This window comes from Hirundo rustica, chromosome 5, assembly GCF_015227805.2.
Source record: "Hirundo rustica isolate bHirRus1 chromosome 5, bHirRus1.pri.v3, whole genome shotgun sequence".
NCBI classification, from domain to species: domain Eukaryota; kingdom Metazoa; phylum Chordata; class Aves; order Passeriformes; family Hirundinidae; genus Hirundo; species Hirundo rustica.
In genome coordinates this window covers 15400841-15419216 of record NC_053454.1, presented here as the reverse complement: position 1 = coordinate 15419216, position 18376 = coordinate 15400841, and the positions used below count along the sequence as shown (strand labels likewise).

At 37.3% G+C, this 18376-nt stretch overlaps 1 protein-coding gene across 6 annotated transcripts in view; it reads left to right on the top strand.

Annotated features, from left to right (window-relative positions):
* Positions 1–16792, top strand: part of LCORL (ligand dependent nuclear receptor corepressor like) — an 82592-nt gene extending 65800 nt beyond the window's left edge. For 4 of the 6 annotated variants that reach the window (XM_040064372.2, XM_040064377.2, XM_040064373.2 and 1 more), the window contains one exon: positions 16259–16595. In XM_040064372.2, the coding sequence (XP_039920306.1) occupies positions 16259–16405 (147 nt within the window). In that variant the 3' untranslated portion in view covers positions 16406–16595. Of the gene's footprint in view, positions 1–15694 lie in introns of all 6 variants that reach the window. The other 2 variants (XM_040064376.2, XM_040064374.2) reach the window with 1 other exon arrangement.
* The last annotated feature ends 1584 nt before the right edge of the window (positions 16793–18376 follow it).

Here is an 18376-nt window from a genome sequence, read left to right as displayed (position 1 = left end):
TCAGACAGACAAGAAGTCAAGTTCTGACTTTCTGAAGTCAGTCACAACAGGCTATTGACTTCAAAAGGAACAGAATTGCATTCCATTGTGTAGTTTCTTATAGTGTGAGGAGGGGTAAGCTATAAAATGAAGCATAAATTCAGTGCATTAACATACAGCTGGTTTTAAAAAATTCTCATTGAATTATTTCTGTTACAAATCTCTAATAGTTTTGTAATTTTACAGTTAAAGATGGCTTTTTGTACTTCTAAAAATTATTCAGTCAGAGACCCATTTTAGTATCCTTTCCATGCCAGATGAAATCTGCTGACTCTAAGGGTTTTGCACATTGAATCCTTACACAACAATTTAAAATGCAAAATTATTTTTGACAAGTACAATATACCGTTACTATGCTAAATACTTTGGCTTGGAATCTTTTTAGGCTAGTGTGAAATTAAATCATTTTTTAAAGATAGGTATTTATAAATACATTGTAATAGAACTGTGATCTCAGAAGGCCATCATATTGCTTAGAAAGATGGCACATTTGTGTAATTATTTCTTCTGTTGGGTGAAGAGATCTCCTTAAACAGAAGTCTCAACTCATTTCAACGAAATTACTAAGGTGTGAAATCCTCACCAAGTAAAACACAACTCCTGCAATGTGATTTAAATGACTGCCTTTGTAGAAACGATATTGTATTAGTTAATCTGATATACTGCCCAAATAAAAAAAAACTTTATTCAAAATATCAGAACAAAATCTTAGGTCCTCCTTTGTATTCTATCTTGTAGAAAAGGATCTCTGATAATAAATGGAAAGGTTAATTTAAGTTGTAATATAAACAATATAATGACTCATGTATGCTGTATTTCTTTTGTACTTCATGTGATATATAGAATTCTTCATATTAAGCTCATTCAGTGTTACTCTGCTTTTTCCAAAGTACAGCTTTTTTTATCTATAGACTACCCTTTTGTATTTTATTTCATTGATCTGGGGCCAAGCTCAACATAAATAACTTGTTTTTAAGAAGTTCAAACTTTGACACAAAATTGCTGTAAAAAATAAATAAAGAACTAGAAAAGGAAAGGTTAGGGCACATATCCATTTTTATCTTGCAAATGAAGAAAGAGCTCTCTCATAACTCTTTTGAGAAAATGTTACATTCCAGTTATATTTATCTGTAAATGTTTTGTTTCTATGGTAATGCAAGACCTATTACTGTGATATGGTCTCATGTTAGTTTTAATTGGGACTCAATTTTATCTACCTGATAACTTTCATCCTTTAGTTTTGGATCTTCAGGAAATCTGATAACTATTTTGATATTTTACATTACTTCATTTACAGTTTTTTGTTATTTTCCCTTTTACTCATGATTTCTCATATCAGTCATTGTCTTTAGAAAGGCTGTGATAGGAAGTTCATTGATAAAGGAAATGTTAAAAGACAAAGAATGATGATTCTGGAATTGTCTCCACCCTTGTAACCCCAGATCTTTCTTAGGGGTACTGTTGCACTATCAGAGGATTGTCTGATATTTGGAAAGATGTCTTGTTTTGCTGTGTTGATTCAATATTGTGTACTCTCTGCACCAGCCAAGGAAATCATACAAACATTTTTAGTCTAATATAGCTACTCCCTAAAAAGAAGCAACATGACTTCTAGCTGTGCATGCATGTGACTTCAAACATAATTCCTGCATCTGGAAGTTTAATGCACATGAAAACATCATGTTTTGTTCATATGTTCTTTGGATTGTATTTTTGTTTATGTGGTATCATGAACTATATCATTGTTCTTGTCATGCTTGAAATGTTGCTATAGACACATTTATGGTCAGTATTTGAAGTTTTTCTTCAACTTTTGTGAATGTTGGGGTCTTACCAAATGTTCTTCAAAGAGGGGGATGTTGTGATGCTGTTTTATTGTGAAACATTGTGGTGGGTGGGCAGAATGTTCTTACCAAATTTTTATGTACACTTGATTTTCAATAGCATGTGCAAGCAGGAATAAACAATTGAACTCTCACAGCTCAAGGTAGTGTCCAGCAACCAGAATTAGCCATGCACTCATTGCAGCAACAGAAAAGACTTAATTGTTTTTTCTCATTGCCTGTTCTATTCAAGATAAGGTGGCTGGTAGATACATGGGTCGATTTGATGTTGCTGCTTCTGAACTATTGCTTCCACAATGCATTTGATGTGTTGAGGGCCAGTTCCCTTTCACTCTAAATTCATCTTCTGGCAATTTTAATTTCTTTAGCAACACTGAAACACTATTATTCTCCATTGTGCAAAGAAAATTACGTAAGCATGTTTTGAGGAAAGCATTTGTTTTCACGAGAGAAGTTCACATGCTTTGGACTTGGGCAGAAGGTTTCAAGAAAGCCAAGCTAAAATACAAAAAACTGTTAATCCAATGATAAAACTGGGACATGTAAAATATTCCATTTTACAATCTTACAAGGTACTGAATATTTTAAAAATCTGCTTCAGGGGGTGTCGTCTTCATACAGATGGAAAGGAGACTGTGAACCTTCTCCAGAAGCAGGCAGAGCTGAAATCACAGACTGGTGCACTTGCCCTTTGTATCAGGATGGGAATTTGTATACAAAAGCTTTCAAAAATCAGTTTCTATCACTTAAAGTTAGGCTATTTTCATCTAACTGAACTTTTTAATTTTGTCCTTGCATTCTGGCTTTTCTTCAAGTAGTCTGGAGGTTTAGAACAGATCTGTTGGATTTGTCAGCAGAGAGTATGACTTTATAATTTTAATTTTTTATTGTGTTTGAATGTGTTTTTTAAATTCTACCTTAATGAAATCAAGTTAGTGCAGTACTTGAAAAGAGAATTCTCTAATTTTTGTGGTAATTTCAAAGTTGGCTGCAAGAGTGAAGAAGTGTAACTATGAAAACTTTGGTGTTGTGAGTCTAATTGGTCTATTCATTTTGCACATAAAATAACATCTTTATTAATATTACAGAAAAACATTTTCTTAAACTTAATTTCCATTACTATAAGTTTGCTAAAAATTGGAAGGGAAAGTGTTGTGATTTTTTTTTTTTTTAACGCATCTGTGTTAGTATGGCTTTAGTATTCCAGTATTGCTGCTTATTTGTCTCATGGTAGTGCAATCCAGTAATAATAAAGCTACAAATGGGAATCACTGCCCTATTACTGTGAATGGCCTACTGACAAACAGGATTGGTTTTAGCAAGTCGTTCAGCTTTCGTGAAGAATCAGATTCTGCACCCCTAATGGGCGACAAATTTAAAATATTAGGTTAGGAAAAATGCAGAGGAGACAAAGTGTGACAGTCAATAAATCTGTTAATTTTAAGAAGGCTCGTTTCACAAAGACTTTTCATCAGTGTTACTTGGCTCTAAAATAAGTTTCATCTGTGATGCAGAGTAAGCAGATAGAAATTTTCATACCTGTAGTTGCCAGACAAGAAGTTACCTTTTCACAGGCAGGCATAAACTGAAATAAGAGCATTAATAGAAATATTAGAAGAATATGAAATGAATGACTGTTCTCAGTAAGTGGGCCATTTTTAATGCAGAAGTGTAAAAGCAGAAAGGTACACTTGATATATAGTTGACTATACATGTGTAATAAATCCTTACTCATTTAATAAACTTAATGGTCTCTGCCTCATTCCCCGTGGTGCAGCAACAGCATTTCCCATGCCACAGTCTAATGCTTCATTTTGTTTTACACTCTGGAATTCTACTTGCCAAATTACATACTCGTCTTTCCTTTTGTTTTTCTCACATCACGTGATCTAGTGTGCGGTGTGCTGGTTTTGGGTGCTGTTTAGTTTTAAACTGCAGTTATTTGCATATTGCTCTAGAGTATGCTGTTACTCATCTTCTTTTGAGGGTTCTGAGCTAAGGATTTTTCCTCTTGCTTCTTTGAATTTTTGAAAGAACTTGGCTCTGAAGTCTTCAAATTTCTTTACTTGCTAGTATATGTAGTTTTCTGTAGTTTAGTGCCATGATCATTAAGCTTTTGTGTAGGATTTATATACGCCTAAGCTTTTTTTCATAATTTTATTCAGTGTTGTTTTGCTGTCTGTTTTTAATTTTACCTCTGCAAAACCCAAGACACTCATAGTCATGTTTTCCTGTTTGTTCTCAGTCCTGAGGAAATGGTTAGATTTTTCAGCTTTCTTTAGGGAACTAGTAATACTAAATAGACAATCTTCTGTCTTTCTTTGTAAGCCTTTTTGTAGAAGAGAAAATAGCAGTTTTCCAAGGCCTGCCCAGAGCTTTTGAAAATCTGACAAGTACATATCCTTTTTAAAACCCTCTCCTGTTGAGAGTTTATGGCCTTAAAGCAGAGCTTCTGTTGCTGTTAGATAGAAAAGGAGGGAAGTCAAGCAGCAGAGCCTGTGAAGATGTGACCAGCAAATTAAGTATTTATGTAGTCTGACCATGACCGGAGCACGTTAATTTTGCTGAGACAGTTCCACATTTTGGTGTTAAAAATAGATCAAGAGAGATGCTTTAAATCATAGGAGTCCTGTGTACTGTGTCTTAGTTTGAATTTCTCTACTGTCTATATGCTAAAACTAGTGCTGCTTTTTTACTTTCACCACATCTTTGTAAAGTGTTTTATACTTTATTTATAAATAAATCTTCAGTTAATTACATTCAAAAAGTGCAGGTTCTGGTTCCAGAATCAAGGGGCGAAATTCAAAATGGTGTAAGATGACTGGGTTGCTGTTTGCATGTATTGTTGGGTAGGTTTTCCTTTCCTAGTTCATCTTCCACTCATCAAAGGATAGTTTCAGTCTGACCCTTGATGGTTTGAAATATTTTTCAGATTTTCAAGCCAAGTATAATGCCATGTTCATTCACTGTTCATCCTTTTGCTTGCAGTGTCCTTTAATTTTGCTATTATTGCACTGCTGTGCCTTGAAGATATTGTTTAAACAACCTTTGAGACTAATAGAAATGTTTTTGTTACTTGGTAACTGGATATTAATTTAATACAAATAGTATTCTAGCCATATTTAAGGATAGTATTCCTTATCAAAAGCCTTTTTCTCTCCAATGTTTCCTGTGGTCAACATTGAAAAGACTCTCTAAAACGTCCTTGAATCTTGGGTATCACTGAGAGCCCTGTGTGTTTCTGAAAGCTGTTGACAGCCTTCAAGTTCTAATTAAGACAGATGCTTTTACAGTGATCAAGAACTAATTAAGTGGATGTATCTGAAAGGAAATTGCTGTATATGAGAAGCCTAATATTTTAAGAGCAGCGTTTTGCCCGTATTACCATGCACACCCCACCGTGGCATCACAGCTTGGCGGGTTTGCACTAGGTGGCAGTGTCATGCTTCCTGTGTTCAATGTCATGTCAAGTATGATGGTGGGTTTGGGTGTGTGATCTGGATAAAGAGTTTCTGGAGTCCTCATTACCCATCTTTACTTCATAGTTTTTTAAAGGTTTTATCAGGTATTTTGAAAGAAATCAGAGGAAAATGTTTGGAAATCAGAATTATGGGTTTCACCAAATACAATTATAGAGAAATGTGTGATCCATAGACCTGTACCTGAATGTATTTGTATAGGGATATGTGCTACCTGTGAACCTTTCTAAGGTATGATTTTAAGTGAAAATCACTTCTTTGAACAACTACAAATAGAATCTCAATTGAGATGCCAGTTGGGAAGTTATTTGAAATGTTTTACTTTGTTGCTAACAGGTGTGTTGGTTTTTTTTGGTTTTTTTTTTTTTTTTTTTTAATAGTGCTTTATAAAAAGCTGGAAAAGTAAATCTTATTTCATTGCTAGTCAAATAAAAGATTGAATTTATTGTAAGTGAGTAATACGCCACAGTTCTAACCAGGTTAGGTTGAAATAATGCTGTTTTGATTGGTTGAAATAATGCTGTTCTTGAGACACATCTCTCTCCATCGTCTCCTTTCAATGCATCAGGTATTGTCTTAAAACCATCTATGAAAACCAGTTTTCATATCTCCTCCATCAGTTATTTCTTTTTTCCCGTTGTTGGATTGCTAGCTTTCAGCAGACTGACTTGTTTTCTCATCTAAATGCTCACTTTATATTCTCAGTGTGTGATTTTTCATGAGCCGTTTTTGTTAATTAGTCATTTAATAAATCAGAAGATCTGTGTTTTCCCTGCAATTTGTACCTTTTTGTAGAAAGGTGTGCACACTTTTTCAAGGAGGGTGATGAGCCCAACTGGGATGTCAAGGCATTGCACATCAGCTCTGCGACTGTAGTGAAAATTGCACCTTTGCCATCAGCTGTCTCTTCCTGTGTTGGCTGTCCTGCTGCTTTTTGTGTCTCATGCCCCTTATTTGTAGTGTTGCACCAGTGCAGCATTGACCTGTGCTTCATCTGTGCTCCGTGAGCTGTCTGTGCCTTTGCCCCAGAAGTGCCTGTCCTGCCCTGTGCAGCACCGGGGTCCTGCTGAGCTGTTGTTCATTTCACAGCGTTGCTGTTACTCTTTTTGTTTATTCAGACCCTCGTCTGAGCCACAGTTCAGACCAGCCAGGCCATTACACTGTGGCTATCCATGTTTCTCTGCATCCTGTCTTCATACTTTGCTCTCCTTTAGTACCAAACTCTGATTCTCAGATCATGCGTCAGATTTCCTTTTTATCCCAATCTGTATGTTTGTGAGTGCCAAAGGATATTCTGCACAAGATGAGTGCAGTCCAGTTTTATTCCCATTTTGATTTTTTACTGTATGTTTCTTATTGTGTACTTTGGCTGGTCCATACACCTCCCAAGGGATTTTTAATACCATGAGCAAAATGTCAGCTTTTGTCACAGATTTCTTCAAACCCAGCTATGGAAAGTATTTTGTAAAAATCCATACCAGATTTTTAATCCTCTTTTTTTTTTTTTTTTTTTTTTTTTTTTTTTTTTTTTTTTTTGTATCGAAGACCAGGTAATGTAATTTTTTTCCTACAGTGTAAAGATAAGTCTTTTCCAAGGTCAAAATATTTAAACAGATTTCATCTTCCTATCGTCATGCTTTTGGGCCAACAGCTCTGGATGCTTTGTAACTCTAGAGAGGTTCCAGTTTCTGCTGCCATATTCATGGCAAATTGCACATTCTGTTCTTGTGGGACAGGTCAAGCAAGTTTTGTTTCTTACATTTTTTTAATGACTAAAAGGGAACCATTTTCTGATGCCGATTCCTCTCCTGTTCCAGACATCAGTAAAGGCTGTTTAGATTATTCTTCAGTGTCTCTGGAGTACAAATAATGGTATCTTTTGCTGTGTCAAGAGGATGTAAACTTTTAGTAAGAAGCTTCATGATTTATGGAAGCAATGCGCCCTTTTCTATATCCTTTTCTTTGATTTCATCTATCTGACTGGATTTTACCTTTTGATTTGTCTTTTCAACAGCAGAAACTCACCTGACTTATGTCTGCTTTCAGCTTTACTGATTCCTTACCACTAATTACTAAATTAAATTTAGGCAGGAGTTTCACACTTCCTTTCAGTGGCTGTGCCACTCACCTACTCTCCATCTTCCACTTACTGCCACATCCTCCTTTTTGCCCCCACTTCTGGGCATCCATAAGAGGAATCTGCTTCTGTCTTTTATGATGGTTGATCTGTAAGGGGGGCAGGTATCTTAAGTTGACCACAGCTCGCTCTTCACTTAAGATCAACTTTAGACCTACTTTTCTTACTTCATTCTTACCAGTAGAAATGGCCTTAAAATTAAGTTAGGACTTAAAATACTTTTAAAAGTGTAAGTCTGAGTTTCTGCTTGGTTTGGAATGTTTTATATCATTTGTCAAGCTATCAGTGAGTAATGCAACTACAATCAAGTTTTTCCGAGCAGGTCTTATGTAGGTATTATTACTCTTTGTTTTCATTTTGTATCTCAGAGTGGAATATCTCTAAATTCTGCTAGGTATCAGAATGATGAGACTTTCACATTTCATATTAAAATACATGCATACATGAAAATTAGGATGTTCAGGGATGTCAGTCTTCAGATGGATCTTGTCACAGGTTCCTGTTATCTAAGTTGTGGATTTCAGAAATACAGATATTATACTTGATATTTTACTGACATAGGCCTGTCCTCAAAGCTGTCTTATTTCAGACTATTGAAATGTTGGTCCAAACAGTGGATTATTTCCCTGTATGTGAAATGGAAACCTAGCTTAAAAAATCTTGTCTAGAAGCTGTAATAATGACTTAAAATACTTTTCTTTAAAAATAAATTCTTATTCTCACTTGAATTATGCTCTCTTTCCTATGTGTAAAGTCTTTAATTTTGAATAAGGGTAAATTTTAAGGGGGGGGGGGGAAATGACTTAAAGTTAGGCTTCAGTGTTTTTCATTGTGGCACTTAGCATAGTTTTCAAAACATTCAATAGCAACAGTTTATTTTTAAAATTTAAGACATTTATTTACAATGCAAGTGAATATTTAAGAGCTATATTTGAGGTATCAATTCTTAAAATTTGGTGATTGTTACCTGTCTTTCTAGTTTAAAGTTCCTGAGATGTGTGTTTGAATGAATTCTCTTGTGTACCATATTTGTTGCTGACATTTCCTATTTATCAGTTTACTACTTACAGCTGGTTTTAAATTACATTTAAGTAGTAGAAAGCTCAGAAAAGGAAATCACTTATTTGCAAATTGCTGTTTGACCTTCCTTAATTCAGAAGCCTGGTGGGTTTTAAACCACCCAGGGACTGTCTCATCGTATTTCTGTGATGATCTCTCTCTGTAACATAATTGCATTTATAATGTCAAAAGACTATTATGGATTAAAGATTGGAGCTCAGATGACAGGACTTCCATAGCTGCATTCATCACAGCATGGAGATGGAGGCATTGTGCTTCCCCAGAACAGCCCGAACCAGCAGCACACATTGTTCTGAACCTCCAACCTTCACCTTATTGTGCCTTGTTTAAAACCACTCTTGTTATGATTAGGTAGGAAAAAATAGCAAAGGTTTTTTTTGTGTTATAGTATGTTTGTAAGTCAGATACCAGTGCTCACACAACAGGTGTTTAGGGGTTTTATTTGTTTGCATGCTGCTAACTTCTAGTAGTAACTAGGAATTAGTTTTCTTTCAGGGAACTGATGATCAGAGGAAGGCTTGTTTCATGGTGGTGCCTAGAAGCCAGGAATTAATTTATGTTCATTGTCAAATTAATGATGCTGCCTTTCACCTGTTACAGTCTTAGCTGCTTTTTGTTCCCAAGATCTTTTGAGACAGTATATTATGAACAATTTGAGATCATAGGACTTTTTTTTTTCTTTAACAGGTTATGTACTATCATCACTAGTAAATTACGCTCTAAAATTTTATGGCTGCTTCATGCCCACTTCAGTGACAGCTTACATTAATATTCTACTTCCTTGTTCTTGAAGAACCCTGTGCCTTCTGTGGACTGCTAAAGAGTCTGTAATACTATAAAACATGGTGATTCTTGTCAAAAAGATCACTGTTCTACATAATTTTCTCAGTCAGGCTGCTTTAAATAATGAAAACTTACAAAGGGGTGAGGAATGTTGTTGCTATTTAAACTTGTCAACATACATTCCAGTCTGCCCTGTATATTGGGGAGCCATTAGAATGGAGCCCTGTACTTCCATGGCTGTGCAAGCCTGATTAATTTATTTTTTTAAAAAAAGAGTTTTAGTTCTCAAATTCTTCAATGAAATTGTAATTTAGACCTTTTATATTGCCTATGATCTGTTGTGTGTAATTTTCTGGGGCTGACTGGGTTTGGGGAGAAAGTTATGTTATTTTACTAACTGCACTCTGAAACTGTTGCACTCCATTCCACTTGCCGAATGTTTACCTGTGTACGTAACCACCTGCTGTTCATTGTTACTGCTGTGCTGTGGCCTTTGAACATGAAGTACTAATGATTAGTGCTGCTACATAATTTTGTCTCTGTGCAAGTTAAACTTAAAGCTTGAACATTGTTTGGGTATCTCAATATATAGATTCAGAAAAAAGCTACCAGTTGTGTCTTCTAGCTGTCTTTCTCAGATAATTTCTATGTATTTCACTCATATTTCCTTTTTTTTTTTTTTCCCTCAAACCAAGAAAACAACTCAGAGTTAGTCTGAAGAGCAGAATAAACTTTCCACCATAATTTCAGTCTGGGATTATGGTTCTGACTTCTCACCCTGTCTTTTTGTCTCTTTTCAGTTCACCTCCTCTCTTGGTATTCTGTACTGTTTTATTTGTCTTAGCACTCCAGCTGTGTTAAACCCAACTCTTATATCTAACTTTTAAGAATGAACCCTGAACCTTTCTCCCCATCTTGCTTTGACTGATTTCCAAGGCATTTCTTTCTCTCTCTGATTCCTAAATGAGATTCCATCCACACCGTTGAAATCTGTCATTTCGTATTACAATGAGAGTCCGGTTGGCAAATGGAAATGAGACATTAAAAATTTTCTTTGTAGATTTCTTTGCTGCTGGGTTTTGGCATTGTGGAAAAAATGAGTTTAAATTTTAGAGACAATCAGTCAGACTGTGCATGCTTGGTGTACTGTCTTTTTGATATATATTACATTAACAAATCAGTCTCTGTTGGAAATCATACTGAGGCTACTGTAGTAATTGTAGATTTTAACCTTGTGTTCTCCACTAATTCCTTTTTTGAGAAATTGTTTGAGTGGAATTTGTACAGAGAACTTTTTTTTTCTTTTTAATTCTGCTTAAGTTTTACTGTTTCATTGTTTTTGAAACCTTTCTGTAAAAGCCTCCAGTCAGTGCTGTGTGTCACAGATGCTCTTCTGCTTTCCAAGCTACCAGTCTGCAGTCACTGCTGGTAGTGTTTAACAAGTGCAGGTTGCAGAACTTCTGTCAGACAGGAGGGGAAGGGCCAGTTTGACCTTGCTCCCACATAGTGGGGAAGGAGATGTTTTTACCTGTAGGTGTTGCAGAAGACTTTGAGAAACATAGCCCTAGAGTGATCATTCGTAGCTCTTTTCAGCACACGAGCACACAGTGCTGATGACAATCTCTGATGGGAAATGTTGAGGACTGACCTAACAAATGAGACATTTTTGCCCGTTCCAACTTTTTATTTTCCCTACTTTTTTTTTCAACATATTGTGACAGGTTAACTCAGCAAATATATGGACTTGAGCTAGCCAGATTTTTTAAACTTTATCATTTTCATACAACAACAGGTTTCAAATATCCTGTTTTTCCAGAAGAATGTGGCTCCAAACTGCAGAGAAAATAAGCAGTTCAAAGAACATTATTTTCCTTTTCTGCTTGGCAGCCTCAACTTTTCTGGTCTTGCTCTCCTATCCTGCTATTAAAAGTCAGTATTTCTAGTAGTATAATGATGATTTGTGTAAAACTAAAGAAAGAAATGTGAATTAAACAAAACAAAACAAAAAAACCCAAAAAGATAGTTGTATTCAGGCAGTTTTAACAGGAAGTGTGGAAAAGAACAAGGTTTTCTTTAGCACTTAGGAGCATGGGGAGGCCACTTATTTCTTACTTCAGTAGAAGTAGGAATTCAAACCTTTGTATTTATTCCTTTTTATTTAATGATGGGAGGAAAATTTTTGGGGAGAGATGATCCCTTTAGGCCTCAGGAGGTCTGGAAACTTAACTACACACAGGGTTCTCTGCTTAGCCAAGGAGACCAGAGAGTCCATCAGTGTTACTCTGATCTGGCTGCTAAGATGAGCTGGAATAACACCAGGGTGATTTGTTAGAAAAATGCAGGCAACCCATCCTTTCTGCAGCACTGTTGAAAGATGGTAAATTCAGAGGTGATTCAGTGATGGTGATAGGGCAACTGAGGGTTACAACACACACAAAACCATCCTGAAGTCCTCACTGACTGGTCCTCACAGACCCACTGGTTTGGCGTGCAGCAGCTTCCAAAGAAAGCCCAGAGCAGGTGAGGGCGTTCCCAGCTTGCACTGCCCCAGCAGTGTGTCCTGTCACCATGCACAGCGTGCTGTGCCCATGTCCTCAGTGCCACGCCTGCCACCCCTCTGTGCTCCTCGTGCCTCTGGGGAAGAGTCAAATCTCTCTGAGACTGAACAGGCCCCTTGCACAGAGGTGTGGCAGAGCACCTGCTGAGTTTGGCTCCCCAAGGCATTTTTTCAGATTGCTCTTGTTTCAGATCAAAAAGTACAGTCACGTTTCCATATCCCTTTTTTTGCTCTTTACTTTAAGAAGGGACAACAATTTTATGGATCAGTTATTATACATGGTGAAATAAATTTTTTTTTCAATTAAGCAGTAAATACGTTACCAGCACTTCAAGAATATTTAGAGAAAAGGGCTAAGAAATGGTAGTGTAATAAAGATTAAGAAAAAATACTGAATTTTCAAGAAATCTCACTATTTTTTCATACCAGTTGTGAAAAAAATGAAGATGGTTTTCATCTTTTTCTCTGAAATTTTAGCACTGTTGTCCTGTCTTCAAATTCCCTAGTGAAAATAGAGCTATTGGATATGTCATGGACTTTATGCTCCATGTCACAGAAGCACCTGTAGCTGACTTCCACAAATCACATGCACAAAAGCTGATTAACTGAGTCAGACCCAAGAGAATAAAAACAAAACAGATTATAATTGCTGGAATGGTAAACACATGGCATCAGGATTGGAAATTCTAACCTTTTTAGAGACCATTATGTAAGGTCAATATATGGCTGTTGTGTAGGAAATTGAAGGGAGCTCCATCTTCTTTCAGGTGTGAGTGCTGGTAGTGCAGAGCTGCAGGGGGCTGTAAAGTGGGGATGTTCTTCCAGGCTCTCCTGAAATAGGCTGCACAGCTTCGGGGTCCATCAGGCTGTAATCGGAATTCCTGACAGGACAGTTGCTCTGTGCAACGTCTTCCTTAGCTAGAATGCTTAACACTGTGGAGCTTGTGCAAGTAGAGTGGAATAAAATTTAGAGTAGAATCTATTGATGGATTTGACTGGAAAAATTCAACTGCTTCTGTTTAACTTTATCCATTTAATTACATTCTCTGATTTAAAAATATTTAAATACACCATTTAAAAAAAAAAAAAAAAAAAAACAACCTTGTTACATCGACAGCTGGAAAATCACTACAGGTAAAAGAATGAAAAGCAAGACGAAAGACTAGATTCTTCCTGGTTAACAAATATATTAAAGTGTATCTCTAAGCATATTATTTACCACTTTATCAAGGAAAAAAATTCTAAAATACTTAAACTTTTTGTGTTGATGTTACCCGTACCAAGGAATTGGGGGAAAAAAATTAACATTTTTCTGTTCCTATTTTTTTGCATTCATTTAAAAATCAAAGTCTTGAGTTTCATAGAGTTCTTCTCTGAGAGGTAAATAGATCACCACATGACAATTATCAACACACTCCAGTTCTAGTTTTGCAAATTCAGTCCAGCCTACTGCACCTTGTACAGAAACCTGTACAAACCTAAAAGATGCTGAGTAGAACAGTCCCTGACAGAGCTGAGTCCTTGGAAAGGGCTGTTTTGTACTATAAGAGCACTCAGCATTTTCATTTGTAGTCCAAGCAAATGAGAAGGAATGATGGTCACACCAAGTCCTAGCATACACTGTTAGCACCAGCAGTGCAGTTTGGAAAATGGCCCCTTACCAGCTCGGTCCAATTCCTGGTTGATCTACAGAAAGAACGTGCCAAGCCATACAAAGAGCCTGAACCTTTGGCTTTTTCTGTCTGGCACTTGCCCAGCGATCAACACAGTTTATCTACTGCTTTGTCTACTGCTTTACAAACAGTAGAAATGCTGGGGTTTACAGCACTTTGCAGGTATATGCTACTTCATAGTTTGCAATTTCTTGATTCCCAAGGCATTTATCTTCCTTTCAGATAGCAACCACCACCACCAAAAAAACCAAAACCCAAAGCCACCCCAACCCTTAGAAAGACCAAACCAAAATATTCCTACCCTATCCTCCATTTAGGTGTTGGGTATTTGTTAAAAGTTATGTTTTGCTACCTGGCCATGCCTGAAAAGCACAAAAACAGTAGGGGTGAGAAAAGCTGCAGAAGTCACCCTTAACATCATCTCCCATATGCACTTAAACCCATAGTCATAAGCAAAGATTTTGACTTTCTGAGGGCAAAGATCCAGCTCTGAAGAGGTTGTAAACTAATGAAAGTAATCTTGCTGAGAGAAGTCCTGTCCATCATCTACACCTGCCTTCCTTTTCCCACAGGAAGGAAAAGATCAGAGCAACCAGAGGGAAAGAGGACAAGGCAAAAACAAGGCAGAAGATAGAGGCTGAATAATGACACAAGGAAATGCAGTGCACCAGTTTGGAGGGTTGGGATCTAGTGTTAGTAAATGAGAAATTTCTGTTTCACAGCCGTGTCAAAAAGGCGCACAGATGAGGAGAGCTTATATAAAATGTGAAAGAATTAAAACTCTTTATGTGACAAACAACAGTGAATTGTCATTTTAGCTGTTGCCTAAGCTCTCCCTTTTGCTGTGACACAGGAAATGTTTTAATCAAAGTCAGTTATTGGTATTTGAGTAACACAAGCCAATGTTTTAGGGGATTGTCCTACACTGACTGACCTCAGCTACTCTGTTCATGCATGTGAGCGCTACACTGCAGCACATTCAATCCTTCAGAATGTGCACCTGAGTTCTGTGATGAACCTGCTTTCCTCAGATGCAGCAAGTAAAAGCCATTTTTGCTGCTTAAATACCCCTTTGATAGGAAACTGTGTTTGGCTAGGTTTTATCAAGGTGATTACCTCCTACCCTTAATTACAGTGCTTAGAACATTATTTTTAGTACCTCAGAAATATTTTCAACTTTGTATCATTCTTGAAGTTCTCAAAAACTTTGAAAAGGATAGTAAGAAGCAATGTATTGCACACGGGGAATAAATCACTGCAGGAGGTAGACAGCAAAATAAAAGGGATGAAGAGGTTTGAAATTAAGATTGAAATTATCTTCTGAGTGTGTTTTGTATCTTAAAGTGCTTTATATATTAAGAAAGACATTTTTGATGATGAGGATGGTGAAACACTGAAGGAGGTTGTCGAGACAGATGCTGGATTTTCTATCCCTGGAAACATTCAGGATTGGGATGGATGGGGCTCTGAGCAGCCTGATCTAGTTGAAGTTGTCCCTGCTCATTGCAGGGGGGTTGGGGTAGATGACCTTTAAAGTTGTCTTCCAACCCAAGCTGTTTGATGGTTCAATCCACACGTCCGACAATCCATGTCGTAGTCTGCTTAGTGACCACCACAGAGTTCTTGTATTACTATTTCGCCTGGATTCAAAACAAAATACTGTCTACATGCAAGTCCTTCCATGGCTGCACTGAATTAATATTGTCAGCAATAAAAACAAGCCCCAAACTCTTGCACAGTTCCTGCTCGGTGGCTTTACGGTAGTCAGCTGGAGGTGATTTAAGCAAGGCCAGCTGCTACTGCACCTCCTGCAAAGGAATAGCAGGAACAGGAGACTGACCTGGGACAGGCGCTGCCAATGGACAGGGCCTCAGCCATCCCCACACAGACAGGCCCAATCTATTTTACAGCACAGCACAGTCAGGTTCTAATCTCAGTGTTTCAAGAACATAGTGCACTCAAACAACAAAAATCCCCAACAGAATACAGGCCCTGCCACCACCTCATCTTGCCTCTTATCAGCTTGTTTGCAGAGCAAGAGGAAAGTATACTAAACTTTTTCTCATTTTTTCCCTCTCCTACCCCCACTTCTTTTCTCACAGCACGCTACAAGTGAAAGTCTCGGAGCCGCAGAATTCAATAGACATGAACACAGAAAATGAACATTTGAAGTCCATAAAGATGTGCCTTAATCAGCCCACTGAGTGGAATCTGAGTTTTTCAGCAGCATCTCTCGCCAGCTGTAAAGTTTTTAACCAAAATCTCAAAACTGATGAGAACAAATAGATTGCAGCTGTTCTTGCACTATTATTTTGTACATTGTTCCTGATTTCTTTTTCTGCTAAATAATAAGCATTTATTACATTGATCTTGAAATGATCTTGTGTGATTTGGCTTTATATACTACTAGCATTATTCAGTTTGATGTACTTTTTCTTTTCTAAATATGAAGTTTCACATCTGACCATCATGAAATTCTTGCAGTACAAATTTATATCAGAATCGGATGTTCCCCTTTAATAGTATTGTGATTTTTCTATGTTCTTTAAATTTAACTATGGTTTCCCAATTTTATTTTTGTGCACGAAAGTTAATATATTATGTAATTTGTGGCATAGGTCACCATGTAAAGATTTATGGTAATAATTCAAACCAATCTGTAACAGGTGGAGAACGACTACCTCGAAGCAAAGCAGTACAAAGGTAAATTATCTGAGGAGATCTCCTTCACCAACGGATTGAAATGTATGGAAGCACCAGTTTGTTTCTGCAGTGTGCTTTCATCTTCACTTACCTTGAGGACTTCTGTGTGACAGTGTTTAATGACCCTAATGTCTAAAAGAGAGACCAAGCCTGCTGGAGAATCTCATGAAAGATTGTCATTCAACAAATCTGTATCTGCACTTTTTGAGGTTTCTGCTAAATGGTCTTTCTTCCCAATTTGTTTTATGAATTTATGCCTGCCACCAATTAAAATGGATGTAAATGCTCTTCCTATTTCATTTTCTTCCGTGTACTTTGGAAATTCAATGTAAAATCAAAATTTTATCTCTACTCGAAGAAGTAGTAAATGGTTGTAGCTGACTACATTGTAGACATTCCATGCTTAAATGATCTTAGCAAGGTTCATGTACTTCATTCATCAAAACTTTATTATTAATAGAGTTATAACAAAAGTGTTAGAATAAAAGCATATAATATACTTCTCTTTTCTGGAGTCATACATTCAGTAGCTAGAGTAGAGGTTTCTTAATTCATGATGAGTTGTCTGTCCTTTACTTGATAAGAATTAATTTTCCAGAAGGAAACTTCCTTGGAAGACACTGTATTTTATAAAACAAAGGTTTTAAGGATTTACCTTACAAAACTGAAGATGCACTTCCTCTTTACAGGGGTTTGTTGGTTTGCAGGTGCAATCCAGTACCTGAAATAAGAGATTGTTATGAATTCTAGTGTCACAAAGATTGTTACGAATTCTGGTGTCACAAGATCCCATGAGGGTGAGTCACTGAAGCATTAGACATGATTAAAAGTGCAGAACGTGATTAAAAGAACAAACATTCATCATGGTTTGAGCTATTTAGAAGATCTTTATATCTTCTAAATATCAACTGTTGTATATCAACTGTTACATGCATGTGGATTCTGTGGGGCAAGAAAGCCAAAAGGAGAATCAAACTTCCCAGGGGAGAGGAAGTGAAGTTGACTTCTGTGTAGTCCCACCAAAGCACAAGGATCAGTAAGGAGTCAGGCAGGACACAGGAATCTTACAAGCACTGGAGCCAATGCACCTGGAATCGTGTGCCCGTGGGAAGAGATGCTATATGGATTTTCTGATTTCAAAGACATTGAATTCTCAGTAATAGTGAACTTTGAGAGACAGCACACATCTAATTGTCCCACGCTGCAATTATGCAGCCACCTCCTGGAAAGGTAATTTTACAAGAACACATCAAATTTTGTATTACACAGAAAACCCCTTCCCTTTAAAGGGACTTGGGCAGGCAATGTGTCCAGAGGGGCTGGAAGTTCAGTGCCAGTTGCTGCTGAGGGTTCTGGCCTGAAAGGATCACAGGGTAAGTCCAGCATAAAAGGACATCAGGAAGGTCCATGCTTGTACACCCTGTTCAAAAGCAGCCAGCTGTTAGTAGTTCACACCTAGTCCTGTCTTAAAAACTCCTAGGACAGAACCAGGCAACCAGTTCCAGCAGTTTTTATCCTGTTCCACTGCCTTGTTCACCTTCTGGCCTGAGTTTCAATTTATACCCACTGATTTTTTTTATCCTCTCATCATACATGACAAAGAGCCCAATTTTATCTTTTTTACTGGACTCCTTGCAGGTAACTGGGGATCCTCCCAACATTCAAAGGCTTGACAAGCCCAGCTACCTTGGCTTCTCCCACAGAGCAGAACTCCAGCCCCACACCAGCCCCAGGGGCCTCCAGTTAGACAAAGTCTATTTTATATTACCACACACTAGTGAAGCCACACCCACAGCAGAGGCATCCACAGACTGGGAGGAAACCCCATCTTTTCAGTCCAGCATTCCCAAGAGATGCCAGAGACAGAACCTGTGTATGTGGCAAGGCACAACAGAACAGCAAGAAGGCAAAACTAAAATCTTCAGGAAGGCATGCCCAGAGGCTTTTATAGATTTTTATTTTCTGCTTTGCCTCAAAATTTCTTTTGAGAAAAAATGAGTGGACTTGCACCAGTTGTTCAGACTGTAGTGCTTAAAGAACAAACCACTCAAGAGGGAGGATGAGAGAGAACTTAAATTTAA